At 41.0% G+C, this 21,504-nt stretch overlaps 1 protein-coding gene across 1 annotated transcript in view; it reads right to left on the bottom strand.

Moving 5' to 3' along the window:
- Positions 1-21,504, bottom strand: part of LOC132381036 (uncharacterized) — a 41,882-nt gene that overhangs the window by 16,166 nt on the left and 4,212 nt on the right. The window contains exons 3-12 of the mRNA XM_059950148.1: positions 20,577-20,897; positions 18,696-18,777; positions 16,487-16,824; positions 15,301-15,621; positions 13,403-13,481; positions 10,457-10,794; positions 8,289-8,609; positions 6,408-6,486; positions 3,444-3,781; positions 426-746 (exon numbers count right to left, since the gene is read on the bottom strand). Coding sequence (XP_059806131.1) covers positions 426-746; positions 3,444-3,781; positions 6,408-6,486; positions 8,289-8,609; positions 10,457-10,794; positions 13,403-13,481; positions 15,301-15,621; positions 16,487-16,824; positions 18,696-18,777; positions 20,577-20,897 — 2,538 coding nt within the window. The remainder of the gene's footprint in view (positions 1-425; positions 747-3,443; positions 3,782-6,407; positions 6,487-8,288; positions 8,610-10,456; positions 10,795-13,402; positions 13,482-15,300; positions 15,622-16,486; positions 16,825-18,695; positions 18,778-20,576; positions 20,898-21,504) is intronic.

Below are 21,504 nucleotides of genomic sequence, written 5' to 3'. Positions count from 1 at the left end.
ATATTGCAGATTTCTCTGAGATCATCTTTAAGCCTGCTGAACACCAACAACTAAAAACCTAATCAACTGCTTCTCTGTTCTGTGTCACTCATGGCATCCCAGAAATCAGTCTGCTGATCTTTTGCTAGCTTCCTTCCATAACAAGAACAACTTTCATCAGACCAAAACAGTTGGTAGAATGAGAGTGAGGAAGGAGAGATAGTCTGACTGAATTAAACTTCGGGCCAGAATGTAAAGGACAGGTATGGGCCAAATCAAGGCAGCGAGTCCCAGGCACAGGAGTGTATTAAAGCAGCAGGAACCCCCTTACCATCTAGGCCATGTGTATTGGATATTGTGTTCCAACAATACAATATCCAGTACACATCAGTCATTCAGTTGTAATCCTTTGACCATCATAAAGAATCAAACCCTGCACCACTTACCCATTCTGTTGACTTCAATCACATATCTGCAGTTCCTGACATTGTTGGAGGTGGACATTCTGATCATTTCACTGGACTTTGTTCCATTCCCATTTGAGACATTGCAATAATACAGATAGTTATTGTATTTTAAGGAATGACAATGTAGATCCAGTTTATTGGTATCAGAGATCTTTGAATCCCCAGATGGGGTCTTTTCGTACCATGAGTACTGAATGGGAAGGGATCCATTGACAGACTCGCAGAACACTGACACATAGTTCCCACAACTTGAGCCTCTTGTTAGTGGTGAAAATCGAAGAAACGGAACAGACACGGGTTCTGTGGAAAACAACCAAAAAACATCCAAAAATAAAACACACTAAAGATTTCAGCAGTTCTGTATCTCAACCGGGACCCACACAGCTGGAATGTCAGCAGCTCCTCTACCTCTCTGTGTCTCTGCATCCTTGTATCTGCCTGAACTGCTGTGTTTGCCATTATCCCTGAACACAGCAGGTCTCCAGATCAGGACAACAGTGATGATATTGAGTATGTATCTGCGTGAAAATCAATCTCTCTCAGCAGGAAGGAGATAGTCTGAATGGCACCCAAAAGCTTGACTTGTAAAGGCAGCATTTGTGGGTGTCCTGGAAAACTATCAAGTTCTGCTTTAAATATACCCAACAATTTTGTCTGCACAACTGCCTGTGGCAATGAATTCCACAGATTCACCAGCCTCTGGCTAAATAGTGGGGTGTGTCAGGAATGGTCAGGAGGAAGAGTATAGAAAACTGATGCAGGACTTTGTGACATGGTGAAACTCAAACTACCTGCGTCTCAATATCACCAAGACCAAGGAGATGGTGGTGGACTTTAGGAGACCTAGGCCTCATATGGAACCAGTGATCATTAATGGAGAATGTGTGGAGTAGATTAAGACCTACAAGTATCTGGGAGTGCAGTTAGACGAGAAGCTAGACTGGACTGCCAACACAGATGCCCTGTGCAGGAAAGCACAGAGTCGACTGTACTTCCTCAGAAGGCTGGCGTCATTCAATGTTTGTAGTGAGATGCTGAAGATGTTCTATCGGTCAGTTGTGGAGAGCGCCCTCTTCTTTGTGTGGCGTGCTGGGGAGGCAGCATTAAGAAGAGGGACGCCTCACATCTTAATAAGCTGGTAAGGAAGGCGGGCTTTGTTGTGGGCACAGAACTGGAGAGTATGACATCGGTGACAGAGAGGAGGGCGCTGAGTAGGCTACGGTCAATCATGGAAAACCCTGAACATCCTCTGCACAGCACCATCCAGAGACAGAGAAACAGCTTCAGCGGCAGGTTGCTGTCAATGCAATGCTGCTCAGACAGGATGAAGAGATCATTACTCCCCAATGCCATTCGGCTCTACAACTTAACCACCAGGGGCAAGACATGTTAAAGTGCCGGGGTTAGGACTGAGCTTAAGTTACCACTCAATGCACTTTAGTAAACTATTTAAGAAATTTTTAAAAGCTATTTATTAATGCTTTTTGGGAGGGTGATTTTAGATGCATATCATAATTATACTGAGTTAAATACTGTATGTAATTAGTTTTGATACAATAAGTGTATGGGACACTGGAAAAATGTTGAATTTCCCCTTGGGGATGAATAAAGTATCTATCTATCTATCTATCTATCTATCTATCTAAATAAATACCTCCTCTTCTATCTTTGTTTCTGAGTCTGTTCCCTCTGGTCCTAGAGGTCCACAGTATAGGAAACATCCTCTCCACAACCGCCAGCTTTTCCGTGCTCATTCTTCTAAGCTCCTGCAAGTACAGGCCCTGAGGTTTCAAACTCTCCTAATACATTTGGGGTGTTTGACATCACCTGGAATTTATTATCTGGATCCCTTTAGAATTGATGTACAGAGAGTTCTTGGAGTTGAAGTCCATTGCTCTCTGAAAGTGGCAACACAAGTGGATATAATGGTAATGCTATCATTCAGCACATTTTCCTTCTTCATTTTCCATATTGGAAACTAAAGCTGACAAGGCATTTTGTAGCTTCATAAGACTTTGGTTAGGGCACATCTGCAACATACAATAATTTCTAATTCTGATTGCAACACTAAAGAAAAGATGTGAAGTTTTTAGAGAGGGTAAAGGTGTCATCAGGATTTCACCATGGTGGCATTGTAGCATAATGGTTAGCACAAGCCTTTACCATGCTAATTCCTGCTTCTGTGAGTAAGGAGTTTGTATTCTCTTCCTATGTCCATGTGGGTTTCTTTCAGGTGCTCCAGTTTCCTCCCACAGTCCAAAGTCCTAGAAATTGGTCATTGTAGATAGTCTGAGGATTAGGCTGGGGTTAAATCTGGGAGTTCACTGGGAGGCACGGCTCACAGGGCTTGAAATAGCTATTCCACGCTGTATCTTAATCAATTAATAAATCAAATAAATGTAGAAATAAATAAATAAATAAATGTTACCCAGTTTGTAGCTATGGGGAGAAGTTTGACAAACTTGGATTGTTTTCGCTTCAGTGTAGGAGGCTGAGGAGAGGCCTGATGGAGGTTTATAAAGTTACAGAAGTCACAGTAGGGAAGTTGGTCAGAATTATTTTCCCAGGGTTGAAATATCAAATAACAGTGAGCATCATTTGAAGGCAATAGGGGGAACGTTTAAAAAATGTTTGCAAGACAAGTTTTATTTACACTGATGGTGCTGACTGCATGGAACACACAGACAGACCAGGTGGTAGAAAGGGATATAATAACAATATTAAAGAAGCTTTTGGACAAGGATATGAAAATGAGGGATTTGAGGAATATGGACCATGTGCTATAAGATGGCAGGAAAATGTGCTGAGCTTTCCAGTGGAAATTGTTGGCCAGTCAGTGGACGGACAACATGTGGGGTTTCCTGACCCTTGCCCACTCCCCACAGCGTCTGCACTGCTGAGGAGCCTCAGGATATCCATGCTTCCCTGGCACGTACTGGATCAAATATGCATCAGACATTTCACTGGAGACATAAAGGTAATCAATGAGAAACCTACCGTCAGATACTTGTAGATACACATCAAACACTGGAGTATTGCCAGAAGTTGCAATTCCACATCTGTAAACTCCTGTATCTTGAGAGACAAGATTCTCCATTGTAACAGTAAATATTCCTTCGGATATCTTATCTCTGATTGTAATTCTTCCAGTCTGCTCTGTTTGCCCATTTGTATTCACTAAGGATGTGCACTGGTGACTCCGCATGCGGCAGAAATACTTTGTGTGTGAACGGTACATTGGAGCATAGTGACAATCGATTCTGATCGCTCTTCCCACAACTCCTCTTACTTTATCATCTGCCCATAAATCACCCGAAACTGAGGAAGAAATTCTTCTGAAAATGGACAGGTAAAATCAAATTTATACAAGCAGATTTAAGATTACTTAATGTCATTTCCTGTATATGATTGTAAAGGAGAACAAAATCATTGTTCCTTTAGATCTGAAGCAGAACAGAAAAAAACAAATGATAAAGAAAGCAATAATAATGAGTTCTAAGGAATCTACAACAATGTCAATTGATGTAATTGAACTGCACATTGACTGGAAAGAGAACAGCATCGTCCCTCATCATGTCCTCAGAGCTCTTCACAAGTAATGATTTTTATTTGATTGGAGTCATCGTTATCACTGCCCAGTGATGTCTCAGTGTGTTTCCAAAATTCTGAACCAACAGATTACTGAACTAATCCCTTTCCAGGCTAGTGAGCAAAAGATCTGTGGTGGGTAAATTACCAGAAGCAATTCTCTGAGACAGGTTCTACCTGAATATGCAAAGGCAAGATCTGAATTTGGATAGTCAACATGATTTTAAAGGGGCAGTGTGGCTTGAAGGGCCAGAATGGCCTTTTCTGGACGAAATCTTTCAATAAATAAAAAGAAAGGATGTTCTTGTAAGGTGCAAGCCCAGGTAGATTAGAAGATCAAAAGCCCATTTTACTGTACTGGGAAACCATCCGGTAGTTTTATAACAGTGAGAAAAAAGCTGTCCTTGAAGTTTGTAGTACATGCTTTCAGACTTCAGTAATATCTGCCCAATAGGAGGGGAGAGGAAGAAAGCATGTCAATGGAAGTTGGGTCTTCAGTTAGATTGGGTGCTTTACCAAGTCACTGAAAGCCATTAAAATCAATAAAAAATATAAATTATTAAAAAAATCCAAAAAGTATAATTATGTATGTATGAACACTTGTGTTTACCAATCAGCATATGGGGAGAAGCTGAGTTAATATCTACAGATCTCGCTGCACTCACCATTGAAGGATCTAATAAAGGAAACACTGTATCTGCTTAAAACCAGCTCTCCTACAAAAGTCAACTTCCCCCAAATCCCACACCAGTTTCCATATTGATTGTTGCACTGTTGCTAATGTCATGTCAAATTTTTTTCTCATCTGGTCTGTGGAATATCTTCAACAGACCCAGAAGATGTCCTGCAGTGAATGCCCCAGTGCCAGCAGTTTGACAATCACATGGGCTCATTACAGACTGAGCAGATTCATGAGGAAAGGTCAGTGTCTATCTGAAACTTAGCAAGGCCTTTGGTAACGACCCAAATGTTCAGGCTGAGCAAACAAATTGAATATAACATTGGCTTGGTGGGAAGAGTTAGTGGATTGCCGTGGGCTTTTTCAAATTGGAGGTTTTGCATTTTGGCAAGTTAAACCAGTGCAAGACATGTACAGTAAACAGTAGGAGGGAGCTATGGAGAATGTTGCAAAAAAGTGATCTAGTCCTCCAGGGACATTGTTTCCGGAAAGTGATGAAACAGGTAGACAGGATGATGAAGAAGTCATTTGGAACATTTATTTTGTTTGGACACTCTGTACAAGATTATTATGATATGTAATGGCTGGAAAAGCTGTTAGTGAGACCACTCTTCAATTTGCATGTGCAGTTGTGGGCTTCTGGTTACTGGAATGATAACATGAGACTGGAAAGTGTGGAGCAGAAAAATCATGTGGACATTCCAGAGATGGAGGGCTAGAGTCACAATGGAGGTTGGATTGATAGTGATTTTTGCCCTGAAGCTTAGAATATTGATGGGACATTTATTAGAGATATATAAAGTCATGAGGGGCATCGATAAGGTGAATGAGCACTGTCTTTTTACAAGGGGAGGGTACGGTAAAGCAAGCAGGTGCAGGCTTCCGTTTAGTTGGGAAAGTACCTAAGAAGCAATGTTATACACATAGGGTCTCAGGTGTATGCAACAATCTGCCATAGCAATCCATAGAAGGGGATACATTTACAACTTCCAAAAGACATTTTGACAGATACATGAGCAACAAAGGCTTAGAACAGGGGTTTTCAAACTTTTTATGCCATGTGCAACTAAGGAGTCGATAAAGTCAGTGTCACTGGTTAATCTATCCTGTTCCTTTTAATACTTAATTTATGCATCTTTGTTTGTTTATTTAGGTGTAATCCAATTGTAGATTTCATCCTTACTTTCATATGTTACTAAGTGCTATGTATGTTACACCTTTGTTTGGAGAAACATTGTCTCATTTGATGGTATGCATTCTACAGTTATATGACAATAAACTTGACTTCACTCGACTCAACTTGATCCTAGGTTGGGAATCCCTGGCAGAGGAGGGTATGGAATAAATAAAATTGAAGGTGCTGAATTACATGAACATCTTGGTTGACTTGGATGTGTCAGGCTGATGGGTCAGTTATTCTAAGACACAAAAAGCACTTTATGACTCAGAACATGAGGTTCAACTGCGATATTTAAATTTTTAAATATTTGTAAACAGGAATTTATCTTTGAGCTCAGGATTGATGCATACGCAAGAAAATCAGGAATACTCAGTTTCTAATACATTATTTCATCAACGTTAATCCTGTCAAATATGTTTAACACCAGTTAAAGAGAAACATATTTTTCTCCCAACCGGCTCTATTTTCAAGCAGTAACATTGAAACCACCTGCAGAGAGAATCTTATACTTTACATTTCAGGTGAAGTAGTTTTTTCTCTTTGTGCAGTTGTCATCGATTCTGTCACAGTGTTTTCACAGAAATGAATTTTCCCTGTTAAAAGAAAATAAAATTCAATTTTGTCTGTTTTGTATTTAGAGGAACAAAAGAGCACAATTGTTAGACCAATAGGTACCTGAGCATGGTGGACCAAAAGTGATCAATACTTACTGCACAATAAAATATTAAAGATAACCTTTTTTCGTTATATGTACATCAGAACACTCTGTGAAATTCATCATTTACAATGACCATCACAAAATAAGTGCTGGGGGCAGCCTGCAAGTGTTCCATGCTTCCAGTGCCAGAACAGCTTGCCTATGATTTACCAAAGCTAACCTGTGTGTCTCTGTAATGCTGGAGGAAATCACGTCACCCGAAGAAAACACCTGCAGTCACTGGGAGAACTTACAAACAACTTGCAGACAGTGGCTGGAATTGGGCCATGATCACTGATCACTAATTGCTGTTCTACTGTGCAAACAATTACATTTACTGATGCCTTAGATTCTTCCCCATACTGAGAAACTGATGTTGTGGAGATGCATCTGGAGAAGTTAAAGGTCTTGGAACAAGGAGACTGTAATTCTGTCTAATTAGGGAAGGGTCCAGCCAGGGAGATGGCGTGAGCCAGCATTGGCAAATCTCCTTCGAGGTGCCCAACACTCTCTGCAGAGGTGGTCATAGCTGTACTTGAGTATTCAGGGCGATAATGGTTCAAGTACACTTTTTGTCCAACAGGATAATGCAGGGGTCATTTTCAATGAAAAGGCAAGTCTTTTGTTTCCCATATCTCTTGATCCGTCTACCTCTGAGAAAAATAACTCCAACTTTCTTGAATACTGATTCAACGCATTCTGGGAGTAGAAATGTTTCCTAATTCCCTTTCTTAAGTGTCGCACCATTCAGATAATTTCTAATCCTCCATGCTTACTTACTTACTGCCGATTATACCACTGGCCTTGAGCACAGCAGTGCAGGTTTTCCATCTCTGGAGTTGTTCAGGGCTTCCTTCATCATGTCAGTAGATTCCTCTTGGTCTTCACTGCTGACAGTCATGCACGTCCCGAATCGAGATGGAGCAATACCATAAATCACTGAAGTAAAAGGATTCTACATCCCTGTTTCCATAACCATTTTGTTTTACCACACAGGTTTATTAGTCCTGAGCTAAACCCCCGAACCTGGAGGAGTGGTGGATCACTCTGAGTCTGGCCTCTGCACTTTGACTTATTTAGGCATGGGTGACCCTACAAAGTGCCAATGCGTAAAGCCCTCACTCCAGCCAACATACATTTACAGGTTATTGAGGCATGCAAGACTCCAAATCTAAGAACAAGTTTGTGATCCTCTTGGAGCTGGGATTCTCTTGACTATCCAGAATTCCCTGGTAATGGAAGTGTCCTAACTGCATTTGTATCAGCCTGGTAAAATATTGCAGGTTTCTCTGAGATCACCTTTCAGCCTGCTGAACACCAACAAATAAAAACCTAATCAACCGCATCTCTGTTCTGTGTCACTCATGACATCCCAGAAATCAGTCTACTGATCCTTTGCTGGCTTCCTTCCAGAACAAGAACATCTTTCATCAGACCAAACCAGTTGGTAGAATGAGAGGGAGGAAGAAGAGATAGTCTGACTGATTTAAACTTCGGGCCAGAATGTAAAGGACAGGTATGTGCCAAATCAAGGCAGCGAGTCCCAGGCACAGGTGCGTATCGAAGCAGCAGGAACCCCTTACCATCTAAGCCATATGTATTGGATATTGTGTTCCAACAATTCAATATCCAGTACACATCAGTCATTCAGTTGTACTCCATTGACCATCAAAACGAATCAAACTCTGCACTACTTACCCATTCTGTTGACTTCAATCACATATCTGCAGTTCCTGACATTGTTGGAGGTGGACATTCTGATCATTTCACTGGACTTTGTTCCATTCCCATTTGAGACATTGCAATAATACAGATAGTTATTGTATTTTAAGGATTGACAATGTAGATCCAGTTTATTGGTATCAGAGATCTTTGAATCCCCAGATGGGGTCTTTTCGTACCATGAGTACTGAATGGGAAGGGATCCATGCACAGGCTCACAGAACGCTGACACATAGTTCCCACAACTTGAGCCTCTTGTTAGTGGTGAAAATCGAAGTAATGGAACAGACACGGGTTCTGTGGAAAACAACCAAAAAACATACGAAAATCAAACATACTAAAAATTTCAGCAGTTCTGTATCTCAACCAGGACCCACACATCTGGAATCTCAGCAGCTCCTCTACCTCTCTGTGTCTCTGCATCCTTGTACCTGACTGAACTGCCTTGTCTGCCATTATCCCTGAACACAGCAGGTCTCCAGATCAGGACAGCAGTAATGACACTGAGTATGTATCTGCGTGAAAATCAGAGTAACAATCTCTCTCAGCAGCAAGGTGACAGTCCGAATGGCATCCAACAGCCTGACTCGCAAAGGCAGCATTGGTGGTTATCCTAGAAAACTATCGAGTTCTGCTTTCAATATACCCAACCATTTGGCCTCTACAGCTGCCTGCGGCAATGAATTCCACAGATTCAACAGTCTCTGTCAAAATAAATTCCTCCTCATCTCTCTTTGTTTCTGAGTCTGTGCCCTCTGGTCCTTGTGATCCACAGTTTAGGAAACATCTTCTCCGCAACCAGCAGCTTTTCTGTGCTCATTCTTCTAAGCTCCTGCAAGTAGAGGCCCTGAGGCGTCAAATGCTGCTCGTGCATTGGGGAGATTTACATCACCTGGAATTTAATATCTGGATCCCTTTTGAATTGATATGAGGAGTGTTCTTGGGGTTGTAGTCCATTGCTCACTGAAAGTGCACCCTCGTGGATATAATGGTAATGAAAGCATTCAGCACATTCTCCTTCTTCATTTTCCATACTGGAAACTAAAGCTGAAAAGGCATTTTGTATTTCGAAAAGACCCTGGTTAGGGCACTTTTGTGACACACAGTAATTTGTAAATCTGATTGCAATGCAATAGAAAAGATGTGGAGTTGAGGGTAAAGAGTGATGGTAAAGATGTCACCAGAATGTCACAAGGGTGGCATTGTAGTCTAATGGTTAGCACAAGGCTTTCCCATGCTAATTCCTGCTTCTGTGTGTAAGGAGTTTCTATGCTCTCCCTATGTTTGTGTGGGTTTCTTTCAGGTTCTCCAGTTTCCTTCCACAGTCGAACGACCGAGAAGTTGGTAGGTTAATTGGACATTGCTGATTGTCGGAGGTTTAGGCTGGGGTTAATTTGGGGGATTACGGGGTGGCACAGCTCTGTGTGCTTGAAATATCTATTCCCCGCTTTATCTTAATCAATGAATAAATGAAATAGATAAATAGAAAGATAAATAAATAAATAGATAGATAGATAGATAGATAGGTAGGTAGATAGATAGATAGATAGATAGATAAATAAATAAATAGATGGGTAAATGTTACCCGGATTGAAGCTACAGGGAGAAGTTTGATAAACTTGGATTGATTTTGCGGCAGTATAGTAGGCTGAGGAGAGGCCTGATGGAGGTTTATAAAGTTACAGTAGGGAAGTTGGTCAGAATCTTTTCCCTGGGTTGAAATATCAAATAATAGTGAGCATAGTTTGAAGGCAATAGGTGGAACGTTTAAAGAATGTTTGCAAGATGAGTTATATTTACAGTGATGGTGCTGACTGCATGGAACTCACAGTCAGATGAGCTGGTAGAAAGGGATATCATAACTATATTTAAGAAGCTTTTGGACGAGGATATGAAAATGAGGGATTTGAGGGATGTGGACCATGTGCTATAAGATGGCAGGAAAATGTGCTGAGCTTTCCAGTGGAAATTGTTGGCCACTCAGTGGACGGACAACATGTGGGGTTCCCCGACCCTTGCCCACTCCCCACAGCGTCTGCACTGCTGAGGAGCCTCAGGATATCCATGCTTCCCTGGCACTTCCTGGAACAAATATGCATCAGACGTTTCACTGGAGACATAAAGGTAATCAATGAGAAACCTACCGTCATATACTTGTAGCTGCACATCAAACACCAGAGTCTTGCCAGATGTTGCAATTCCACATCTGTAAACTCCTGTATCTTGAAAGACAAGATTCTCCATTGTAACAGTAAATATTCCTTGGGATGTCTTATCTCTGATTGTCATTCTTCCAGTCTGCTCAGTTTGCCCATTTGTATTCACTAAGGATGTGCACTGGTGACTCTGCATGCGGCAGAAATACTTTGTGTGTGAACGGTATATTGGTGCATAGTGACAATCGATTCTGATCGCTCTTCCCACAACTCCTCTTACTTTATCTTCTGCCCATAAGTCACCCGAAACTGAGGAAGAAATTCTTCTGAAAACGGACAGGTAAAATCAAATTTACACAAGCAGATTCAAGATTACTTAATGTCATTTCCTGTATACAATTGTAAAGGAGAACAAAATCATTGTTCCTCTAGATCTGAAGCAGAACAAAAAAAAACAAATGATAAAGAAAGCAATAATAATGTGTTCTAAGGAATCTACAACAATGTCAATTGATGTAATTGAATTGCACATTGACTGGAAAGAGAACAGCATCGTCCCTCATCATGTCCTCAGAGCTGTTCACAAGTAATGATTTTTATTTGATTGGAGTCATCGTTATCACTGCCCAGTGATGTCTCAGTGTGTTTCCAAAATTCTGAATCAACAGATTACTGCTCCAATCCCATTCCAGGCTGGTGAGCAAAAGATCTGTGGTGGGTAAATTACCAGAAGCAATTCTCTGAGACAGGGTCTACCTGAATTTGCAAAGGCAAGATCTGATTTTGGATAGTCAACATGATTATAAAGGGGCAGTGTGGCTTGAAGGGCCAGGATGGCCTATTCTGGGCCAAATCTTTAAATAAGTAAAATGAAAGGATGTTCTTGTAAGGTGCAAGCCCAGGGAGATTAGAAGATCAAGAGCCCATTTTATTATACTGGGAGACCATCCGATAGTTTTATAACAGTGAGAAAGAAGCTGTCCTTGAAGTTTGTAGTTCATGCTTTCAGAGTTTAGTAATTCCTGCCCCATAGGAAGAAAGCATGTCAGTGGAAGTTGGGTCTTCAGTTAGATTGGGTGCTTTACCAAGTCACTGAAAGGCATTAAAATCAATAAAAAATATAAATTATTAAAAAGATCGAAAAAGTATAATTATGTATGTATGAACACTTCTGTGTACCCATTAGGATATGGGGAAAAGCTGATCTCACTGCACTCGCAGTTGAAGGATCTAATAAAGGAAACGCTATGACTGCTTAAAACCAGCTCTCCTACAAAAGTCAACTCCCCACAAATCCCACACCGGTTTCCACATTGATTGTGGCGCTCTTGCTAATGTCTTATCAAATTTTTTTCTCATCTGGACTGTGGAACATCTTCAACAGACCCAGAAGAAGTCCTGCAGCGAACGCCCCAGGGCAAGCAGTTTGACAATCATATAAGTTCATTACAGACTGAGCTCATTACTATTCATCTGGACAGGGCAGTGGATGTTGTCTATCTGAAACTTAACTTTGATAACAACCCAAATGTTCAGGCTGAGCAAACAAATTGAATATAACATTGGCTTGGTGGGATGAGTAAGTGGATTGCCGTGGGGTTTTTCAAATTGGAGGTTTTGCATTTTGGCAAGTTAAAACAGTGCAAGACATGTACAGTAAACAGTAGGAGGAAGCTATGGAGAATGTTGCAAAAAAGTGATCTAGTCCTCCAGGGACATTGTTACCAGAAAGTGATGAAACAGGTAGGCAGGATGATGAAGATGCCATTTGGGACATTTATTTTGTTTGGGCACTCTGTACAAGATTGTTATGTTATGTTATGTCTGTACAAGCTGTTAGTGAGACCACTCTTCAAATAGCATGTGCAGTTGTGGTCTTCTGGTTACTGGAAAGATATCATGAGACTGGAAAGTGTGGAGCAGAACAATCATGAGGACATTCCTGAGATGGAGGGCTAGAGTCACAATGGAGGGTTGGATTGATAGTGATTTTTGCCCTGGAGCTTAGAATATTGACGGGACATTTATTAGAGGTATATAAAATCATGAGGGGCATTGATAAGGTGAACGATCACTGTCTTTTTACAAGGGAAGGGTACGGTAAAGCAAGCAGGTGCAGGCTTCCGTTTAGCTGGGAAAGTACCTAAGAAGCAATGTTATACACATAGGGTCTCAGGTGTATGCAACGATCTGCCATTGAAATCCATTAAAGGGGATACATTTACAACATTCAAAAGACATTTTGACAGATACATAAGCGGGAAAGGCTTAGAACAGGGGTCTACAAACGTTTTATGCCATGTGCAACTAAGGAGTCGATAAAGTCAGTGTCACTGGTTAATCTGTCCTGTTCCTTTTAATACTTAATTTATGCACCTTTGTTTGTTTATTTATGTGTAATCCAATTGTAGATTTCATCCTTACTTTCATATGTTACTATGTGCTATGTGCGTTACACCCTTCTTTGGAGTAACTTTGTCTCATTTGATGGAATGCATTCTATAGTTATATGACAATAAACTTGACTTCACTTGACTCAACTTGATCCTAGGTTGTGAATCCCTGGCAGAGGAGGGTATGGAATAAATAAAATTAAATGTGCTGAACGACATGAACATCTTGGTTGACTTGGATGAGTCAGGCTGATGGGCCAGTTGTTCTAACATACAACAAGCACTTTATGACTCAGAACATGAGCTTCAACTTCGATATATAAATTTTTTAATATTTGGAAAAAGAAATTTATCTTTGATCTCAGGCTTGATGCATATGTAAGAAAATCAGGAATACTCCATTTTCAATACATGATTCATCAATGTTAATCCTGTCAAATATGTTTAACACCAGTTAAAGAGAAACATATTTTTCTCCCAACTGGCTCTATTTTCAAGCAGTAACATTGAAACCACCTGCAGAGAGAATCTTATACTTTACATTTCAGGTGAAGTAGTTTTTTCCCTTGGTGCAGTTGTCATCGATTCTGTCACAGTGTTTTCACAGAAATTAATTTTCCCTGTTAAAAGAAAATAAAATTCAATTTTGTCTGCTTTGTATTTAGAGGAACAAAAGAGCACAATTGTTAGACCAATAGGTACCTGAGCATGGTGGACCAAAAGTGATCAATACTTACTGCAAAATAAAATATTAAAGATAACTTTTTTTCGTTATATGTACATCAGAACACTCAGTGAAATTCATCATTTACAATGACCATCACAGAATAAGTGCTGGGGGGCACTTACTGGGCCTGCAAGTGTTCCATGCTTCCAGTGCAATAACAGCTTGCCTATGACTTACCAAAGCTAACCTGTGCATCTCTGTAATGCTAGAGGAAAGCACAGCACCCGAAGAAAACACCTGCAGTCACTGGGAGAACTTTCAAACAACTTGCAGACAGTGGCTGGAATTGGGCCCTGATCACTGTTGATTCTACTGTACACCCAATTACATTTATTATTGCTGTTCTACAGTTCACCCAATTACATTTGCTGACGCCTTAGATTCTTCCCCGTACTCAGAAATTGATGTTGTAGAGATGCATCTGGAGAAGTTAAAGTTCTTAGAATGAGGAGACTGTAATTCTGTCTAATTAGTGAAAGGACCAGCCAGGGAGATGGCCTGAGCCAGCATCGGGAAATCTCCTTCTAGGGCCCCAACACTCTCTGCAGAGGTGGTCATAGCTGTACTTGAGTATTCAGGGAGATAATGGTTCAAGTACACTTTTTGTCCAACAGGATAATGCAGGAGACATTTTCAATGAAAAGGCAAGTCTTTTGTTTCCCATATCTCTTGATCTGTCTACCTGTGAGAAAAATAACTCTACCTTTCTTGAATACAGGGAGAAGAAATGTTTCCTAATCCCTGACCTAAGTGTCTCACCATTCAGATAATTTCTGATCCTCCATGCTTACTTACTTACTGCCCATTACACCACAGGCCTTTAGGGCGGCAGTGAGGGTTCTCTATCTCTGGCGGTGTTCAGGGCTTCCTTCATCATGTCAGTAGATTCCTCTTGGTCTTCACTGCTGACAGTCATGCACGTCCCGAATCGAGACAGAGCAATACCATAAATCACTGAAGTAGAAGGATTCTTCATTCCTGTTTCCATAACCATTTTGTTTTACCACTCAGGTTTATTAGTCCTAAGCTAAACCCCCAAACCTGGAGGAGTGGTGGATCACTCTGAGACTGGCCTCTGCACTTTGACCTATTTAGGCATGGGTGACCCTACAAAGAGCCAATGCATAAAGCCCTCACTCCAGCCAACATACATTTACAGGTTATTGAGGCATGCTAGACTCCAAATCTAAGAACAAGTTTGTGATCCTCTTGGAGCTGGGATTCTCTTGACAATCCAGAATTCCTGGGTAATGCAAGTGTCCTAACTGCACTTGTATCAGCCTGGTAAAATATTGCAGGTTTCTCTGAGATCACCTTTCAGCCTGCTGAACACCAGCAAATAAAAACCTAATCAACCGGTGCTCTGTTCTGTGTCACTCATGACATCCCAGAAATCAGTCTGCTGATCCTTTGCTGGCATCCTTTCATAACAAGAACATCCTTCATCAGACCAAAACAGATGGTAGAATGAGAGGGTGGAAGAAGAGATAGTCTGACTGATTTAAACTTCGGGCCAGAATGTAAAGGACAGGTGTGGGACAAATCAAGGCAGCGAGTCCCAGGAACAGGTGCATATCGAAGCAGCAGGAACCCCTTCCATCTAAGCCATGTGTATTGGATATTGTGTTCCAATAATACAATATCCAGTACACATCAGTCATTCAGTTGTATTCCATTGAACATTAAAACGAATCAAACTCTGCACTACTTACCCATTCTGTTGACTTCAATCACATATCTGCAGTTCCTGACATTGTTGGACGTGGACATTCTGATCATTTCACTGGACTTTGTTCCATTCGCATTTGAGACATTGCAATAATACAGATAGTTATTGTCTTTTAAGGATTGACAATGTAGATCCAGTTTAAAGGTATCAGAGATCTTTGAATCCCCAGATGGGGTCTTTTCGTACCATGAGTACTGAATGGGAAGGGATCCATGCACAGGCTCACAGAACACTGACACATAGTTCCCACAACTTGAGCCTCTTGTTAGTGGTGAAAATCGAAGTAATGGAACAGACACGGGTTCTGTGGAAAACAACCAAAAAACATACGAAAATCAAACACACTAAAAATTTCAGCAGTCCTGTATCTCAACCAGGACCCACATATCTGGAATCTCAGCAGCTCCTCTACCTCTCTGTTTCTCTGCATCCTTGTACCTGACTGAACCGCCTTGTCTGCCATTATCCCTGAACACAGCAGGTCTCATTATTCATCAAAGAATAAATGAAATAAATAAATAGATACATAAACAAACAAACAAACAAACAAACAAATAAATAGATAGATAGATAGATAAATAAATAAATGACTAAATGTTACCCGGATTGAAGCTACAGGGAGAAGTTTGATAAACTTGGATTGTTTTTGCTGCATTATAGTAGGCTGAGGAGACGCCTGATTGAGGTTTATAAAGTTACAGAAGTCACAGTAGGGAAGTTGGTCAGAATCTTTTCCCAGGGTTGAAATATCAAATAATAGTGAGCATAGTTTGAAGGCAATAGGTGGAACGTTTAAAGAATGTTTGCAAGATGAGTTTTATTTACAGTGATGGTGCTGACTGCATGGAACTCACAGTCAGATGAGCTGGTAGAAAGGGATATCATAACTATATTTAAGAAGCTTTTGGACGAGGATATGAAAATGAGGGATTTGAGGGAAGTGGACCACGTGCTATAAGACGGCAGGAAAGTGTGCTGAGCCTTCCAGTGGAAATTGTTGGCCACTCAGTGGATGGACAACATGTGGGGTTCCCCGACCCTTGCCCACTCCCCACAGCGTCTGCACTGCTGAGGAGCCTCAGGATATTCATGCTTCCCTGGCACGTACTGGAACAAATATGCATCAGACGTTTCACTGGAGACATAAAGGTAATCAATGAGAAACCTACCGTCAGATACTTGTAGCTGCACATCAAACACCAGAGTCTTGCCAGATGTTGCAATTCCACATCTGTAAACTCCTGCATCTTGAAAGACAAGATTCTCCATTGTAACAGTAAATATTCCTTGGGATGTCTTATCTCTGATTGTCATTCTTCCAGTCTGCTCAGTTTGCCCATTTGTATTCACTAACGATGTGCACTGGTGACTCCTTATGCGGCAGAAATACTTTGTGAATGAACGGTACATTGGTGCATAGTGACAATCGATTCTGATCGCTCTTCCCACAACTCCTCTTACTTTATCTTCTGCCCATAAATCACTCGAAACTGATGGAGAAATTCTTCTGAAAATGGACAGGTAAAATCAAATTTACACAAGCAGATTCAAGATGTATGTATGTATGGATGTATTATGTATGTATGAACACTTGTGTTTACCAATCAGTATATGGGGAGAAACTGAGTTAATATCTACAGATCTCGCTGCACTCAACATTGAACATCTAATAAAAGAAACACTGTCTCTGCTTAAAACCAGATCTCCTACAAAAGTCAACTTCCCCCAAATCCCACACCAGTTTCCACATTGATTGTTGCACTGTTGCTAATGTCATGTCAAATTCTTTTCTCATCTGGTCCGTGGAACATCTTCAACAGACCCAGAAGAAGTCCTGCAGTGAATGCCCCAGGGCAAGCAGTTTGACAATCACATGAGCTCATTACAGACTGAGCTCATTACTATTCATCTGGACAGGGCAGTGGATGTTGTCTATCTGAGACTTAGCAAGGCCTTTGATAACGACCCAAATGTTCAGGCTGAGCAAACAAATTGAATATAACATTGGCTTGGTGGGATGAGTTAGTGGATTACCGTGAGGTTTTTCAAATTGGAGGTTTTGCATTTTGGCAATTTAAAACAGTTCAAGACATGTACAGTAAATAGTAGGAGGAAGCTACGGAGAATGTTGCAAAAAAGTGATCTAGTCATCCAGGGACATTGTTTCCGGAAAGTGATGAAACAGGTAGACAGGATGATGAAGAAGCCATTTGGAACACTTATTTTGTTTGTGCACTCTGTACAAGATTATTATGTTATGTTATGGCTGCACAAGCTGTTAGTGAGACCACTTTTCAAATTGCATGTGCAGTTGTGGTCTTCAGGTTACTGGAAAGATATCATGAGACTGGAAAGTGTGGAGCAGAAAAATCATGAGGACATTCCTGAGATGGAGTGCTAGAGTCACAATGGAGGGTTGGATTGACAGTGATTTTTGCCCTGGAGCTTAGAATATTGACGGGACATTTATTAGAGGTATATAAAATCATGAGGGGCATTGATGAGGTGAATGATCACTGTCTTTTTACAAAGGGTGGGTACGGAAAAGCAAGCAGGTGCAGGCTTCTGTTTAGTTGGGAAAAATACCTAAGAAGCAATGTTATACACATAGGGTCTCAGGTGTATGCAACAATCTGCCACAACAATCCATAGAAGGGGATACATTTACAACATTCGAAAGACATTTTGACAGATACATGAGCAACAAAGGCTTAGAACACGGGTTTTCAAACTTTTTATGCCATGTGCAACTAAGGAGTCCATGAAGTCAGTGTCACTGGTTAATCTGTCCTGTTCCTTTTAATACTTAATTTATGCACCTTTGTTTGTTTATTTATGTGTAATCCAATTGTAGATTTCATCCTTACTTTCATATGTTACTAAGTGCTATGTGTGTTACACCTTTGTTTGGAGAAACATTGTCTCATTTGATGGTATGCATTCTACAGTTATATGACCATAAGCTTGTCTTCACTCGATTCAACTTGATCCTAGGTTGGGAATCCTTGGCAGAGGAGGGTATGGAATAAATAAAATTAAATGTGCTGAACTACTTGAACATCTTGGTTGATTTGGATGTGTCAGGCTGATGGGCCAGTTGTTCTAACACACAACAAGCACTTTATGAATAAAAACAGGAGCTTCAACTGTGTTATTTAAATTTTTAAATATTAGGAAAAAGAAATTTATCTTTGATCTCAGGATTGATGCATATGCAAGAAAATCAGGAATACGCAGTTTCCAATACATCATTTCATCAATGTTAATCCTGTCAAATATGTTTAACACCAGTTAAAGAGAAACATATTTTTCTCCCAACTGGCTCTATTTTCAAGCAGTAACATTGAAACCACCTGTAGAGAGGAACTTATACTTTACATTTCAGGTGAAGTAGTTTTTTCTCTTTGTGCAGTTGTCATCGATTCTGTCACAGTGTTTTCACAGAAATGAATTCTCCCTGCTAAAAGAAAATAAAATTCAATTTTGTCTGTTTTGTATTTAGAGGAACAAAAGAGCACAATTGTTAGACCAATAGGTACCTGAGCATGGTGGACCAAAAGTGATCAATACTTACTGCACAATAAAATATTAAAGATAACCTTTTTTCGTTATATGTACATCAGAACAATCAGTGAAATTCATCATTTACAATGACCATCACAAAATAAGTGCTGGGGGCAGTCTGCAATTGTTCCATGCTTCCAGTGCCAGAACAGCTTGCCTATGACTTACCAAAGCTAACCTGTGTGTCTCTGTAATGCTGAAGGAAATCACGGCACCCGAAGAAAACACCTGCAGTCACTGGGAGAACTTACAAACAACTTGCAGACAGTGGCTGGAATTGGGCCCTGATCACTGATCACTAGTTGCTGTTCTACTGTGCACCCAATTACATTTACAGACGCCTTAGATTCTTCCCCATACTCAGAAACTGATGTTGTGGAGATGCATCTGGAGAAGTTAAAGGTCTTGGAATGAGGAGTCTCTAATTCTGTCTAATTAGGGAAGGGTCCAGCCAGGGAGATGGCCTCAGCCAGCATCCGGAAATCTCCTTCTAGGTCCCCAACACTCTCTGCAGATGTGGTCATAGCTGTACTTGAGTATTCAGGGCGATAATGGTTCAAGTACACTTTTTGTCCAACAGGATAATGCAGGAGACATTTTCAATTAAAAGGCAAGTCTTTTGTTTCTCATATCTCTTGATGGGTCTACCTCTGAGAAAAATAACTCCATCTTTCTTGAATACTGATTCAACACATTCTGGGAGTAGAAATGTTTCCTAATTCCCTTTCTTAAGTGTCTCACCATTCAGGTAATTTCTGATCCTCCATGCTTACTTACTTACTGCCCATTACACCACTGGGCTTGAGGGAAACAGTGCAGGTTTTCCATCTCTGGAGTTGTTCAGGGCTTCCCTCAACATGTCAGTAGATTCCTCTTGGTCTTCACTGCTGACAGTCATGCACATCCCGAATCGAGATGGAGCAATACCATAAATCACTGAAGTAAAAGGATTCTACATTCCTGTTTCCATAACCATTTTGTTTTAACACACAGGTTTATTAGTCCTGAGCTAAATCCCCGAACCTGGAAGAGTGGTGGATCACTCTGAGTCTGGCCTCTGCACTTTGACCTATTTAGGCATGGGTGACCCTACAAAGAGCCAATGCATAAAGCCCTCACTCCAGCCAACATACATTTACAGGTTATTGAGGCATGCAAGACTCCAAATCTAAGAACAAGTTTGTGATCCTCTTGGAGCTGAGATTCTCTTGACTATCCAGAATTCCTGGGTAATGGAAGTGTCCTAACTGCGTTTGTATCAGCCTGGTAAAATATTGCAGGTTTCTCTGAGATCACCTTTCAGCCTGCTGAACACTAGCAAATGAAAAGCTAATCAACCGCTTCTCTGTTCTGTGTCACTCATGACATCCCAGAAATCAGTCTGCTGATCCTTTGCTGGCTTCCTTCCAGAACAAGAACATCTTTCATCAGACCAAAACAGTTGGTAGAATGAGAGGGAGGAAGAAGAGATAGTCTGACTGATTTAAACTTCAGGCCGGAAAGTAAAGGACAGGTATGGGTCAAATCAAGGCAGCGAGTCCCAGGCACAGGTGCGTATCGAAGCAGCAGGAGCCCCTTACCATCTAAGCCATATGTATTGGATATTGTGTTCCAATAATACAATATCCAGTACACATCAGTCATTCAGTTGTACTCCATTGACCATCAAAACGAATCAATCTCTGCACTACTTACCCATTCTGTTGACTTCAATCACATATCTGCAGTTCCTGACATTGTTGGAAGTGGACATTCTGATCATTTCACTGGACTTTGTTCCATTCGCATTTGAGGCATTGCAATAATACAGATAGTTATTGTATTTTAAGGATTGACAATGTAGATCCAGTTTATTGGTATCAGAGATCTTTGAATCCCCAGATGGGGTCTTTTCGTACCATGAGTACAGAATGGGAAGGGATCCATGCACAGGCTCACAGAACGCTGACACATAGTTCCCACAACTTGAGCCTCTTGTTAGTGGTGAAAATCGAAGTAATGGAACAGACACGGGTTCTGTGGAAAACAACCAAAAAACATACGAAAATCAAACACACTAAAAATTTCAGCAGTTCTGTATCTCAACCAAGACACACACATCTGGAATCTCAGCAGCTCCTCTACCTCTCTGTGTCTCTACATCCTTGTACCTGACTGAACTGCCTTGTTTGCCATTATCCCTGAACACAGCAGGTCTCCAGATGAGGACAGCAGTAACGTCACTGAGTATGTATCTGCGTGAAAATCAGAGTTACAATCTCTCTCAGCAGCAAGGACACAGTTTAAATGCCACCCAACAGCCTGACTCGCAAAGACAGCATTGGTGGTTATCCTAGAAAACTGTCGAGTTCTGCTTTAAATATACCCAACCATTTGGCCTCCACAGCTGCCTGTGGCAATGAATTCCACAGATTCGCCAGTCTCTGTCAAAATAAATTCCTCCTCATCTCTCTTTGTTTCTGAGTCTGTGCCCTCTGGTCCTAGTGATCCACAGTTTAGGAAACATCCTCTCCGCAACCAGCAGCTTTTCCGTGCTCATTCTTCTAAGCTCCTGCAAGTAGAGGCCCTGAGGCGTCAAATGCTGCTCGTGCATTGGGGAGTTTTACATCACCTGGAATTTAAT

This window comes from Hypanus sabinus, chromosome 25 (assembly GCF_030144855.1).
Source record: "Hypanus sabinus isolate sHypSab1 chromosome 25, sHypSab1.hap1, whole genome shotgun sequence".
Classification (NCBI taxonomy): domain Eukaryota; kingdom Metazoa; phylum Chordata; class Chondrichthyes; order Myliobatiformes; family Dasyatidae; genus Hypanus; species Hypanus sabinus.
Note: the sequence above shows the minus strand (reverse complement) of the source record. Positions and strands in the feature narration are given on the sequence as shown.